This window comes from Sorex fumeus, unplaced genomic scaffold (genome assembly GCF_029834395.1).
Source record: "Sorex fumeus unplaced genomic scaffold, SorFum_2.1 ptg000037l, whole genome shotgun sequence".
Taxonomy (NCBI): Eukaryota; Metazoa; Chordata; class Mammalia; order Eulipotyphla; family Soricidae; genus Sorex; species Sorex fumeus.
In genome coordinates, this window is record NW_026606094.1 from 38,822,393 (window position 1) to 38,835,514 (window position 13,122).

Genomic DNA, 13,122 nt, shown 5'->3' on the forward strand with positions numbered 1-13,122 from the left:
ACACACAAGTCTTTTCTGGAGCATAATATGCCGAAATATTTGCTAACTCAAAAAATTTAAGGACTCTTCTAGATTCCACTATGGCAGGGATTTTTTTTTTTTTACCTCATACCTCAAGACTTGGGTTAGATGAAAACTCCCTAAAGATGCTTCCCTGACCACCATAATTGAAGCCAATTTGCCCTCCTCACTCTCATTAGCATGTTCTTTGATTCTTTCAGGATACACTTTTTTAAAAAATGTGTAACGTTATAACATCTTTCTAATCTTCATATTTTAAATTTATAATTTAACTCCTTCCTAATTTTCATATGTTCCTCTCTTCATTCCTTCCTTTCACCACATGGAAGGAAGTAACGTGACTGAGGCAATGTGATTTTACAAGTTCCCATTTTATTATTTTATACTTGCTATGCTACTACATCCCCACCCCAAAGTATCAGAACACCACCAACTACAAAGTCCTTGCCCTTTACACCCCCTTTGCAGCGTAATTTCACTATTCTACTGACAATGATCTAAGGGTTTGTTTTCACTGGGGATTATCATTAATTTTAAGAAGCATTGCTATGCTATCATTTCATATAGCACTAAGAATTTTTTCCACAGCATCACTACAAAACGGAGTATAAAATGAAGAGCTCTAACTCCATCCAGTATGAGTACATGCCACAAAGAGGAAAGCAAAACAAAACAAAATTTAAAAACTCCCATGATATTTTGAATTATAAATCTGACATATGAATTATATCAGATTTAGGTCTGACATATGAATTCACACTACCATTGTGGTCAAAATGTCCTAGACAACAAATTTAATGTATAGTGGTCTAAGATCAGAGTGTCCTCTGTAAGCAGCAGAAGCAAATGCAAATCCTGCTGGGAAAAATTTTACTTTAGTTCAGAACCATGCTAATTGTAAAATGAGACAAATGAGACAGACAATAGAAATAACACAATTTCAGAAACAGTGAATTATGGAGGAAAACTGCCTCTTAAAATTGGTAGATTACTATATATATTCTAAATGATACTTGCTGCTTCACAGGAATGCTATTATTTTCTGAATTATGACCAAGTACCCAGAGATTTTACTGTACATTTTTAGTCTGTGGACAGTGTGTAGGAACCTCTGTGTAGACAATTACATCTTTTGTGAGTGACAGATTTGCTTCTTATTGTCCAAGTGTTATGGTGTTAATTTTTCCTTTTGCTTAGTACTTATTATTATATTTCTTTTCCTGGTCAAGTAACAGCACAAAATTGAAAGGCTACTTGCATATACATTTTACTCATTACTATTTTTTTACTCACTCATAACTTTAAAGTAATGTTTTCTTCATTTTATTAAGTATGTTTCCTGTGGCTTGCTAGTATATATTCTTTATTAAGTAAGAAAAGATGATTGATGATGATGATGATGATGATGATGATTTTGGTTTTTGGGCTGCTCTCAGCTGTTACCCTTAGCTCTATGTGGGCGTGGGGGGAACAAATGGGGTGACGAGTACCAAACCTGGGTCAGCCACATGCAAGGCAAGCACCTTACCCTCTGCACTATCTCTCTTATCTCAGGAAGGTTATTTCTTGAAGATTTTTTAACCACAAACCATATATTTATGCCTTCTCTTATTCACAAAATGCTTATTTCTTTTAATCTATTAATATGGTTAACTCTACTAATAAATTTCCTAATTTTAAATTATTTTTACATTTATAGGATAGAGCTATAAATGTAAAAATAATTTAAAATTAGGAAATTTATTAGTAGAGTTAACCATATTAATAGATTAAAGGAAATAAGCATTTTTACATTTATAGGATAGAGGGACACTACTTCCACTACCCAGCCATCGCCACACTCCAGGACGCTTTCCGGACCCGCGCGGCCGCTTCATAAGACACTAAATACCCATCTTCTGGAATTGTCGTACCATATTTGATAGGGTTCAAATATGGTAACACCTACAAGGGTGATTAGAGGTCACCCCAAAAGCCTCTATCCCTCTCGGAAAGACTGGCAAGCTACCGAGAGTATTCCGCCCGCACGGAAGAGCCTGGCAAGCTATCCGCTGTGTATTCGATATGCCAAAACCAGTAACTACAACTGGTCTCATTCACCTGACCCTGAAGGCTTCACCGACATGGCAGCACTGAGAAGGATGAGAAAGGAGAGGCCGACAAAATCTCAAGGCCGACCTAGGCTGCCACAACGAAGGAAGACAAAAATGATCGTCTGTACTTTCAATGCACGTACGCTAGCATCAGATGCATCCATCAAGGACCTGATGGTACAAGCGCGAATGATCAAGTAAGACATCATTGGTCTGACTGAGACAAGAAGGCACGAATCTCACCATGCCGTTTTCGACACTGGAGAAGAATTGTTCCTCGGAACATGCGATAAAAGAGGTGTTGGAGGTGTCGGTGTCCTTGTCAACACAAACTTGGCCAAGAGCATTGATTCATTCGAATGCCTAACAACCCGAATCGGATGTTTACATTTGAATAGATGTGGCTCACTGCCTGCAGTTTCTATCTTCGTTGTCTACGCACCAACATCTCATTATGATGAAAGAGAAATTGAGAAGTTCTACATGGAGCTAGAGAAGTTCTATAAAGAAGACCACACCTTCTACAAGATCACTGTGGGTGATTTTAATGCCAAGATAGGACCGAGAAGATCAGCTGAAGAACTTCACATCGGGACCCATGGCCTAGAATGGAACGAACAGGGTGAGAGACTGTTTAAGTTCATCATGTCGACCAAGACCATTCATGGTAACTCACAGTTCCAGAAGGCAGAATCTAAACGATGGACATGGGAGTCTCCCGGTGGATGATTCCACAACGAAATAGACCACATCATATTCAATCGACGGTTTTGCCTGACTGATGTCGCTGTTGTCCCAAAATTTCGAACGGGATCGGACCACCGTCTCCTTCGTGCAAAATTCTACTTCACAGAGCGGGGAGAAAGGGCTGCAAAGTTCAAAAAGAGAACTCCCAGAATGACCACCAACTGGGAACTCTTTGGTACTATTGCGGCAACATGGGAAGATGCCATTGTTGACAACATTGACGAGGAATACGATCGACTGGTTCAGCACCTCCATGAATGTGCGAGGAACGCCAAGAGAGAGATAGCCACAAAAAAATCGCCTATCTTCGAAAACTCTTGAGCTAATTCGCCAACGTGGTTTGGCGCATGCCTCAGGCAACCGCAAGCTAACGTCCAAGCTCGCAAAGCAGTGCAGAGATGCGATGAAGGAAGACCTCAAAGAGAGAAGAGCAGAAGTACTGGTAGATGCGGCAGAAGCCGGGAAAAGTATTCGTAACACCCGCCTGTCCTTCGCCAACTATAAGACCAAGATGACTGCCCTCCGACGTCCTGATGGATCCATCACATCCTCCAGAACGGCAATGGAGAAGATTATCCATGACTTCTACTCAAATCTCTTCGATAGCCATGTCCACTTGCCGACATATCAAATTCCAAAGGATGGATATGTCGTTCCCAATGTTCTCCCTTCCGAAATCCGACACGCCATTTTGTTGGTAAAGAAACAAACAGCACCCGGCCCAGACAAGGTCAGACCTGAACACCTGAAGAACCTGCCGTCAGTACTCATCAATACACTGGCTCGGCTCTTCACTCGCTACCTGTCTGAATGCAAGGTTCCGTCCCAATGGAAAACCAGCAGGACCGTACTACTGTTCAAGAAGGGAGACATCCATGACATTGGCAACTATCGCCCAATCTGCCTATTGTCTGTCATCTGCAAGTTGTTCACTCGAGTCATCCTAAATAGGATTGGCAGAACACTAGATGAAGGACAACCATGCGAGCAAGCCGGGTTCCGCAAAGGATTCAGCACCATCGACCATATCCACACGATAACCAAGCTCATTGAGGTTTCTCGGGACTTCAAGATGCCGCTCTGTTTAACGTTCATTGATTTAAAGAAGGCCTTTGATTCTGTTGAGATGGAAGCGGTCATTGAAGCCCTAGCCAATCAGGGCATTCAAGCCCAATACATCAGGATCCTCCATGAGCTGTATTGCGGATTCACTACCAGGATCTCACCATTCTACAAAGAAGTGATCGTTGATGTCAAGAGAGGGGTGCGGCAGGGTGATACCATTTCACCGAAACTCTTCAGTGCCACCCTCAAGAACATCATGCAACGACTGGAATGGGAAGGAATGGGAGTGAAGATAGATGGTCGGCAACTACACCACCTCCGCTTTACTGATGACATTGTTTTAATAACACCAAACATCAGCCAAGCGGCACAAATGCTGGCCGACTTTGACCGTGAGTGTGGAAAGGTAGGACTACAGCTGAATCTTACGAAGACAATGTTTATGAGAAACAGCCTTGTTCCTGACGCCCCATTCGCTCTCAATGGAACGACCATCTCCGAATGCAACAGCTATGTGTACCTAGGTCGAGAGGTCAACATGACAAATGACCTGGCACCCGAGCTGCACAGGAGGAAGAGAGCGGCTTGGAACGCCTTCAAGAACATCGAAGAAATTGCTAAGAGGACGAAGAACCTCCGGCTCTGGGCACATCTCTTTGATTCCACTGTTCTTCCTGCATTAACATATGCCTCAGAGACCTGGGCCCTACGCAAACAAGATGAGAATGCTATTCAGGTCTCCCAAAGAAGAATAGAAAGAGCTATGCTTGGAATATCACGTTTCACTCAAATGAGAGAAAGAATCCGGAGTTCTGACATCCATCGACGATCAAGAATCAGGGACGCTGTCTCATTTGCCAAGGTGTCGAAAATCAGATGGGCTGGTCACGTAATGAGATTTAAAGACGACCATTGGACTAGAGCTGTTACTGATTGGATTCCACGGGATGTCAAAAGACCGCGTGGCCGCCCACCTTCCAGATGGTCAGACTTCATCAAGATCATGAACGATCGGTTTGAGGCCCTTCATGTTCCCGGAGTGAACAGATGCCATTGGGCTACACTAGCACGCGACAGGGACAAATGGAGACGTTACTGGCGCCCGCTCGAGCAAATCGACGACTAATGGGAAGTTAAGTGATTAAGTGATTATAGGATAGAGCCAACATATATCCTGGGAGTTTTTGAATTTAAAGGAATAAAGTGAATTTTTATTTTTCTTTAGCATTTCTATTTAATTTATTATCTTGATTGAGATTCTATAGTTTAAAGTACTGTTAATAATGGTTTCTCAAATATATAATTTCAACACCACATCAGTATATCCTTGGATTTTTTTCCAACATAACATTTTTCATTAAAATTTGTTTAATAATTTATCTAAACTTTCTGCAGAATTCTTTTTTTACAGCTCAGTTGTATGACTGGAAGAGGATTCATTTTTAATATGAGCCCCCAGCTTTGAGGAAAAATAACTCATCACAAGGCAATGAAAATTCGTTACCTTAGCTATACATAAGGCCAAGGCCTGGGATTCTGATTTCTATGGGGGGATGCTTTCTCCTTTCAGAAACTAGGAAGCAGATGAGATTTTTTGTCTCCTTATACTGCCGACACTTTCTTGTTCTTATTCACCTTTCATTCAGGAAAATGAAAAAGAATTTTCAAGCTCAAAACTCATCTCTGTGTTTTCAAATATTAACTTCCAAGAAAGGACTTTTATGAATAATCACTTTAAAGAGAATACCTATACTCTAAGTATTTATTTTCCCCAATAATATTTCCTCCCAGTCATGTAACAAATGCTTCACTTATTTGTGGCTCTTTGTACCCTCCACTTCCCCTGATCAAATTTTAGCTACATGAAACCAGAGGTCTTGTTTAATTGGATGCTCACTTAATCATAAAGCAAAACTTCTGTTAACAATACATAGTTTAGGGAAAATGCAAAAGCTTAAGCGAAAATCAATTAGAACAGAGACATGCTTTCCTGCAAACATGGTACTTAACCCGCTATTCTCAGGAGCATCATAGTGGGTGTGGAATATATTCTATGGACAAAAATAGTACTAAACATGTATACTGTTGAAAGAATAATTAGACAATGCCCACAACGAAGGTCAAGAATCAGAATCTTTTTGATAGCAACAAAAGGTTCCTGTAGAAGTCTATTCTTCTATAATCTGTCATTTCTTGCAGAGATGACCATTTGCCTATCATAAAAATTCCCTTATTTGTCCCTGTGGTTTTACCAAGCAATGTTTAATCCACAAGTAACATATCTTAGTATATTCTGTTTAAAAATATATGTTCATATTAACATATCGTGATGGATTAGTATAAAATAAATATTCAATTTTAAATGAAATCTGTTGCTACTTAAATGGAGCTAATGTCACTGTCACTGTCCTCCCGTTGTTCATCGATTTGCTCGAGCGGGCCCAGTAACGTCTCCAACATGAGACTTTGTTGTTACTGTGTTTGGCATATTGAATACGTCACGGGTAGCTTGCCTTGCGGGCGAGATACTCTTGGTAGCTTGCCGGGCTCTCCGAGAGGGACGGAGGAATCGAACTCGGGTCGGCCATGTTGGCTGCGTGCAAGGCAAACGCCCTACCGCTATGCTATCGCTCCAGTCCGGAGCTAATGAATATTAAAAATTTCAATAGTTATATACTTCAAGTACTATGAATTTCCATCTATACCTCAAAAGTCCAATTAAAAGAAATAGTTGCAAGGCAAATTCTAAACATATAATAAAAGATATCTTGAACTTTTGTATAAATGTATTTTTTTAGTTTATTTTCCAGATCATAGAGTATAATTCAACTGATTCAGGCCTGAAGAAAGGATCCACAGATTAAAATTCCACAAAAGACTGTCATACAAACTAGTCATTCTATTTAGAAAATCAAAAATTAAGTTGATGGTGCTCGCTTCGGCAGCACATATACTAAAATTGGAACGATACAGAGAAGATTAGCATGGCCCCTGCGCAAGGATGACACGCAAATTCGTGAAGCGTTCCATATTTTTAAGCACAAGGACTTAATGCAGAACCCAGCAGCTTGGAGCAGAAAAGTGAAAGGACTATGCGTTAATCCAGGCCATCATGTCTGCCCGGAGGGGAAAGGGTGTTGGTCCCTTCCGCCCTCCTCCCTCTGGAAAGAAAGGTGGCGGCCACATGGGAGCCTTGTGGACAGCAGGTATGAGCCGGGGGTGTGGGGGCGACTAAAACCTCATGGGAAGGGGGGCGTTCCGGTCCGTCCTTCACGCCCTACCGAGGTCACCAGTTGCCCCCCACGAGCGGCTCTCCAGCACGGCCACAGCCCCAGAAGCACAGGGACTTAATGCAGAACCCGGCAGCTTGGAGCAGAAAAGTGAAAGGGCTATGCATTAATCCAGGCCATCATGTCTGTCCGGAGGGGAAAGGGTGTTGCCCCAGTCGCCTTCTCCTCTCTGGAAAGAAAGATGGCGACCGCATGGGAGCCTTGTGGACAGCAGGTATGAGCCGGGGGAGTGGGGGGGCGACTAAAACCTCATGGGAAGGGGGCGTTTCGGTCCGCCCTTCACGCCCTACCGAGGCCACCAGTTGCCCCCCACTAGCGGCTCTCCAGCACGGCCACGACTCCAGAGCACAGAAACCAATTTCTTAACTATCTGACTTTCAGTAGAAATACTTCCAGGGTCAATAAGTAAAATAGCAGAAATCCAAAACCAACATTTAATTCTTGAACCCAGCTGTAGAAAGCAAATCACGTCACAATGCTTTTTCAGCATGTCTGATTTGGGGGGGGGGGTAAACTCTAAATTATAGTGGTGAATCTTTTATTGAAACAATGAATCTAATCAAAGCAGATAGAGTGTTAACTAGAATTCATCTGCCCCACAGGGACTGGGAGGGGTGGGGGGTGGGGTTTTATTGGGGTTCTTCATGGTAAAAAAAAAAGTATTGGTAAAGGGAAATGTGTTTGATATTTGCATGACTGAGACCTAAACCTGAAAGCTTTGTAACCTTTCCCAAGGTGAATCAATAAATAAAAAAAAATTAAAAAAAAATTAAGTTGATGGCCAGAGAGATAGTATAGAGGATGAAGTATTTGCTTTGCAAGTGCTGACTTGCGTTGACTCCCACATATGGTTCCCTGAGTACTACCAGGAGTGATGCTTGAGCACAAAGCCAGGAATAAGCTCTGAGTAGCATCAGATGTGGCCCCAAACAAACAAAATTAATTAAACTGATGGTAATCTCAACATAGCTCAATAAGAAATAAATATGGTGGTGTGTTGGAACAGGTAGATGGAGGTCAGTTCAATGGTAATTGATGATAATTAAATATTTGGTGATCCTTGTGGCATGGCAAACACAATTATAGAAGTGCAAAGGTATACGCCGGGATGTATATGGTGCTGTAAAGCAATGTGCTGTAAAATAACTACAACTACAACTAAAAAAAAAACTGGATGGAAAAAAGGATTATCATGAGAGATATAAAATGTTTCAGCCTTGGGGCCGGAGCCATAGTACAGCGGGTAGAGCATTTGCTTTGCACGCATCCAACCCAAGTTCAATCCCCAAAATCCATTATGGTCCCCCAGCACTGCTAGGAGTGACTCCTGAATGCAGAGAGAGCCAGGAGTAACCCCTGAGCATCACTGGGTGTGACGCAGAAAGTAAGGAAGGAAAGAAGGAAGGAAAGAAGGAAGGAAGGAAGGAAGGAAGGAAGGAAGGAAGGAAGGAAGGAAGGAAGGAAAGATGTATGGATGGATGGAAGAAAGGAAAAGAAAATGTTTCAGCCTTAATAAAGTATTTTTTTATTAAGAGTACAACCAGAATTATTTCTCCAGAATATTAGACATCCTGTGAGACAGTCATTAAGCTATCTAAAGAAATGCATGTAGGGGCTGGAGAAATAGCACAGCGGGTAGGGCGTTCGCCTTGCACGCGGCCGACCCAGGTTCGATTCCCAGCATCCCATATGGTCCCCTGAGCATCGCCAGGAGTAACTCCTGAGTACAGAGCCAGGAGTAACCCCTGTGCATCGCCAGGTGTGAGTGTGACCCAAAAAGCAAAAAAAAAAAAAAAAAAAAAGAAATGCATGTATTAGAAAAAATCCTAAATCAATACTGTAAATATGAACGGTACACAGGAACAGGATGACAAAAACATTTCACATTTTTATCAACTTAAAATAAAAATTTCAAACCTGTCAAGTTCTTTCTTTTGTCCTCCAAATGCGATTACAGTTCTAATTGCTGCCAAGACCTCTTCAGCTACTGCACCAGCTTTTGCATATGCCAAGAGTTCTTTATCAGTAAATGAAGAAAGTACCTGTTTAAAAATATAATTTTAGGCCATTTAAAAATGTTTAACAATTATAATCTTTTGTAAAGTGAAAACAAATACATATATGTTGCTGCTAATGAATATATGTATAAAACAAAATCTGCTTTCTGATCACTGGTCCTGATCTTTTTCTATTTGTTTAATTTTGGCCAGACACAGTTGTGCTCAGGAGCGATCTCTGGCAGTGCTTCGGGGACAATATGATGCACATGGTATCACACTGGGATCAGCAGCATGCAAGGCAAGTACTTTAACTCCTGTCCTATCTCTTCTGTGTGTGATGTTCTATTTTTTAATGTGTAAACACATACATGTATACACAAAGACACACACTATAAGCTACTTGGGATTCTTTTTAGATTGAAAGGTACATGATAAACTTACATTTTTTCACTAAATATTGCATGGATCTTTATCTTAATAGATAAACCTGGGAGTCAGGGGGAAATTGAAAGTTTTGAGATAAATGGCTCTTGTTCAGCACAGCAATTTGAATGGTACTCTGGATCTGAAGTATCAAGGGGAGAGGTGAGAGAATGAGGGAACCAAGCGTTTGTGAGGACAAGACTTAGAAAACATTTCACATGCCAAGGCAAGCAGATGTGCTCCTGAGCAAAATCTAATCCTGAATTATATTTAATCCTTCTACATGGTTCATAAGCAAGTAGAAGGATTTTATTTTATAGAAGGAACAGTATTGGATTCCTTATATACATAGAACCTCATTTATTCTCGGTTACATAGTGATTCAGCATTATTTCTCTTACATTAGATATTAGGAAACTGAAGAGGCTAAATCATTGACTAATAAGTGAAACATCCAGATTCAACACAGCTTCAAAGCCTTAATAAAATTTAGAAGGAAGCTTTCTGAAAACAAACAATGACACGTGAATTCAGGTCGGGGAGGTCCTGTTATTTAAAAAATGGACCTGTTGGCAAAGGTAAGAAACTAAGGTTACTTGGAATGCGTAAGTAGTTAATGATCAAACTAAATACTGCATGCAAGCAATCCCATAAAATCCCAACTAAACAGTATTATAGTTTTACTATAGTATAAGAATTTGTAGGCTCAGATTCTGTACTGGTCTGTTCCTATTATATAAAGCTAGATATAGGTAGAGTGAGTAGAATATAATAAACATTTATTGACTATGATTTATATTCAGATAATATGCTGTATTGTAGCTATTTTCACTGGCACCCAAAGCAATATCCCACAGATGCACTAAATATTCCTGACTTTTCAAAGCAATTACCCACAGGCTGAGGCACTCATAGTGCTGGGTTTGGATGCAGAGGTCAATGCCATCTTTGAATGAACTGCACAAAATAAGATGCATGTGAAATTCTCTTCAATTATTTTTCTGTGTTCATCTTCAAACATTACCCTAAGTCATCCATATCAGAGACAATCAACAAAGAGATCACTAGAAATATTTTAAAATTAGGAGTATATAATATGATATTTTATTACTAATATATCAAGTACTACACCAAATTCAACAAATCTGGCTTTTTTCTCCATTAATGACCTTCCATAATCATAAACAGATAATTGGGCATGACCACTGCACAATCCAAACTATTTTCAGGTATTGATAAAGTCAACTTCCACTGTAACTCTAATATAAAATAATAGAAACGCAATGCTTCTGTAAACAAATTATCCACAAAACTCTTCTCTCTCTCTCCCTGTCTCTCTATTTCTTAGTGAGAGTGGCACTCAAACTCAGGGCCTCCCACATGCAAAATAAGTGCTCCACTGTACGCCTCACCAGCTCCCCAAAGACTATTTTTCAAATTGTTTCTTTCAGTTATATCGTTGCTAGAAATGTCATATTCATATTCAAGGTCATAATGAATTTCCCCAATGGCACATTCCACAAATTTTTGTATTGCAGTACATTATCTATTTTTGAGTTAATTGTTGGGAAAAAATATATTGTCTGTGTCTAAATACTTATTTTTTTCCAAAGGCTAATTTCTTAAAAACTAAAATTCGAAATCAGTATTAGGTTGAGACACATAGAATTGTAATTTTGTTAAGTTAAAAACTTTCTAATATAGATAGCTTTGTACTGCTCAAAAAATATGTAAGAGCAATATATTTGAATAGTGCAGATATGCTGACCTTCATGTGTGGCTCTCCTTATCCACTTCTCAAGGTAGGCTTGTTTTAAAATAATTTATACATACTTATATTTAGCTCTTTATTTGAGATATATTCAGACTCTCAGGCAACTTAAACAATACAGTGAGCCCATAAACTTTTCCCAACCAAATTATAGAATAGCAATGAAATCAGGAATTTATTATTTAATGTTGGTAGTTTTTCATGCAAGAATACCTATGTGTGTGTTGTTCAAAGTAATGTCATCATCTCTAGAGAGGCATGTGTCTTAGATTTGAATCAAATAATTCTATCACAAGGATCCATGTGCTATTATTTATAGCTATAGTTATTTTCTCCCTTCTCCATCGCTATTAACCCCTGAAATCCACCAATCAATCTACTCTCAAGTTATAATTTTGTCATTTTAAGAATGTTTTATTAGTGGAATCATGATATATAACCTTGTTAGACTGTTTTTTATTGCACAGCATTTTTCTGTAGATTCACCCAGGGTTATGAGTATAAACAATTTTTTCATTCTTTTTGTTAAGTAGCATTCAACAGTTATTCTGACATAGTAGTTTATCAAAGTGCATCTATAGTAATTTTAATGTTTGGATATTAATAGTAAGGCTTCTATAAAACTTTCATTATGTTTTTATGGGGACATAATCTTTCTTTCTCTCAGACCAAGTGTCTAGATCATCAATTTGCTGAACTGTAAGATAATTTCATGTTTAGTTTTATTAGAAACTGAAAAATTGTTTTCCAGAGTTCTGTATCATCACTCTGTTCATGTCCACCAACAATTTGAGTGAACAAAGTTCTCTGCATCCTCACCTGAGTTTGATGTATTTGTTTTATAATTTTAAGCGTTAAGTGACATAATATATGTTTCACTGAGAGCTAATGATGCTGAAAACCATTCTATGTGTTTACTTGCCATTTCTTTATCCCCTGATAAAATGTATGTTCATGCCTTGCCTTTTACCCAGACACTAATTGGTTTCTTTGTGGGTTTTTTTTTCACATTGAGTTCTTTGGATATTTGTATAGATTCTAGCCCTTTGTCAGATCTGTGGTTTGTGTCTGTATGTGTTTGTGTGTATACATTTGTGTGCATATTTTTAAATCAATTTGGAGATTGTCCATTTTAAATATTTAAATGGAGTAAAATAGTTTCATTGAAAGAAATTTGCTTAGACACATGTGAGGAAAAAGAGACATGACAAGAGACCATGCCTTTGCCAGAGAGGGGGAAAGCCGAGAGTATAAATCTCAGGTTCGTGGGCCAGTCTCCATGAGGGAAATGAGTCATAGCTAAAAAGAAAAATTTATACATCTTAGGTTGAGATGTGGGCCAGTCTCCAGGGTGGAGAAAGAGCCTGAAACTTGTCTTTACATGTTTACATAGTTCTTACAGAGTTTTTCAGGTTTTTGGTTTTAGTTTTTTAGTTTTTTCTTATGAAATCTTATTTATAGATGCTTTTCTTCTAAGGAAAGTGCTTTGATGTCTTTTAATGAAAGTTTTTTAGCTTTATATCTTACTTATGAGTCCATGGTGCATTATGAATTAGTTTCTACATCTCAGGTCAAGGTGTGGGACAGTCCCCAGGGTAGAGAAAGAACCTGAAACTTGTCTTTTCATGTTTACATGGTTCTTACAGAGCAACAGTTTTTTGGGTTTCGGTTTTTAGTCTTTTCTTAAGAAATGTTGTTTATAAATATTTTTC

General features: G+C 39.2%; 1 protein-coding gene and 1 non-coding gene across 3 annotated transcripts in view; one reads left to right on the forward strand and one right to left on the reverse strand.

Annotated features, from left to right (window-relative positions):
* The window catches only part of LOC130027426 (ATP-dependent translocase ABCB1), a 107,015-nt gene that overhangs the window by 51,689 nt on the left and 42,204 nt on the right, over window positions 1-13,122 (reverse strand). For both annotated transcript variants that reach the window (XM_056118194.1, XM_056118193.1), the window contains exon 8: window positions 9,134-9,258. In XM_056118194.1, coding sequence (XP_055974169.1) covers window positions 9,134-9,258 — 125 coding nt within the window. The remainder of the gene's footprint in view (window positions 1-9,133; window positions 9,259-13,122) is intronic.
* Window positions 6,856-6,962, forward strand: LOC130027948 (U6 spliceosomal RNA). The gene has a single exon (XR_008793132.1). It is a non-coding gene; the product is annotated as a U6 spliceosomal RNA (small nuclear RNA).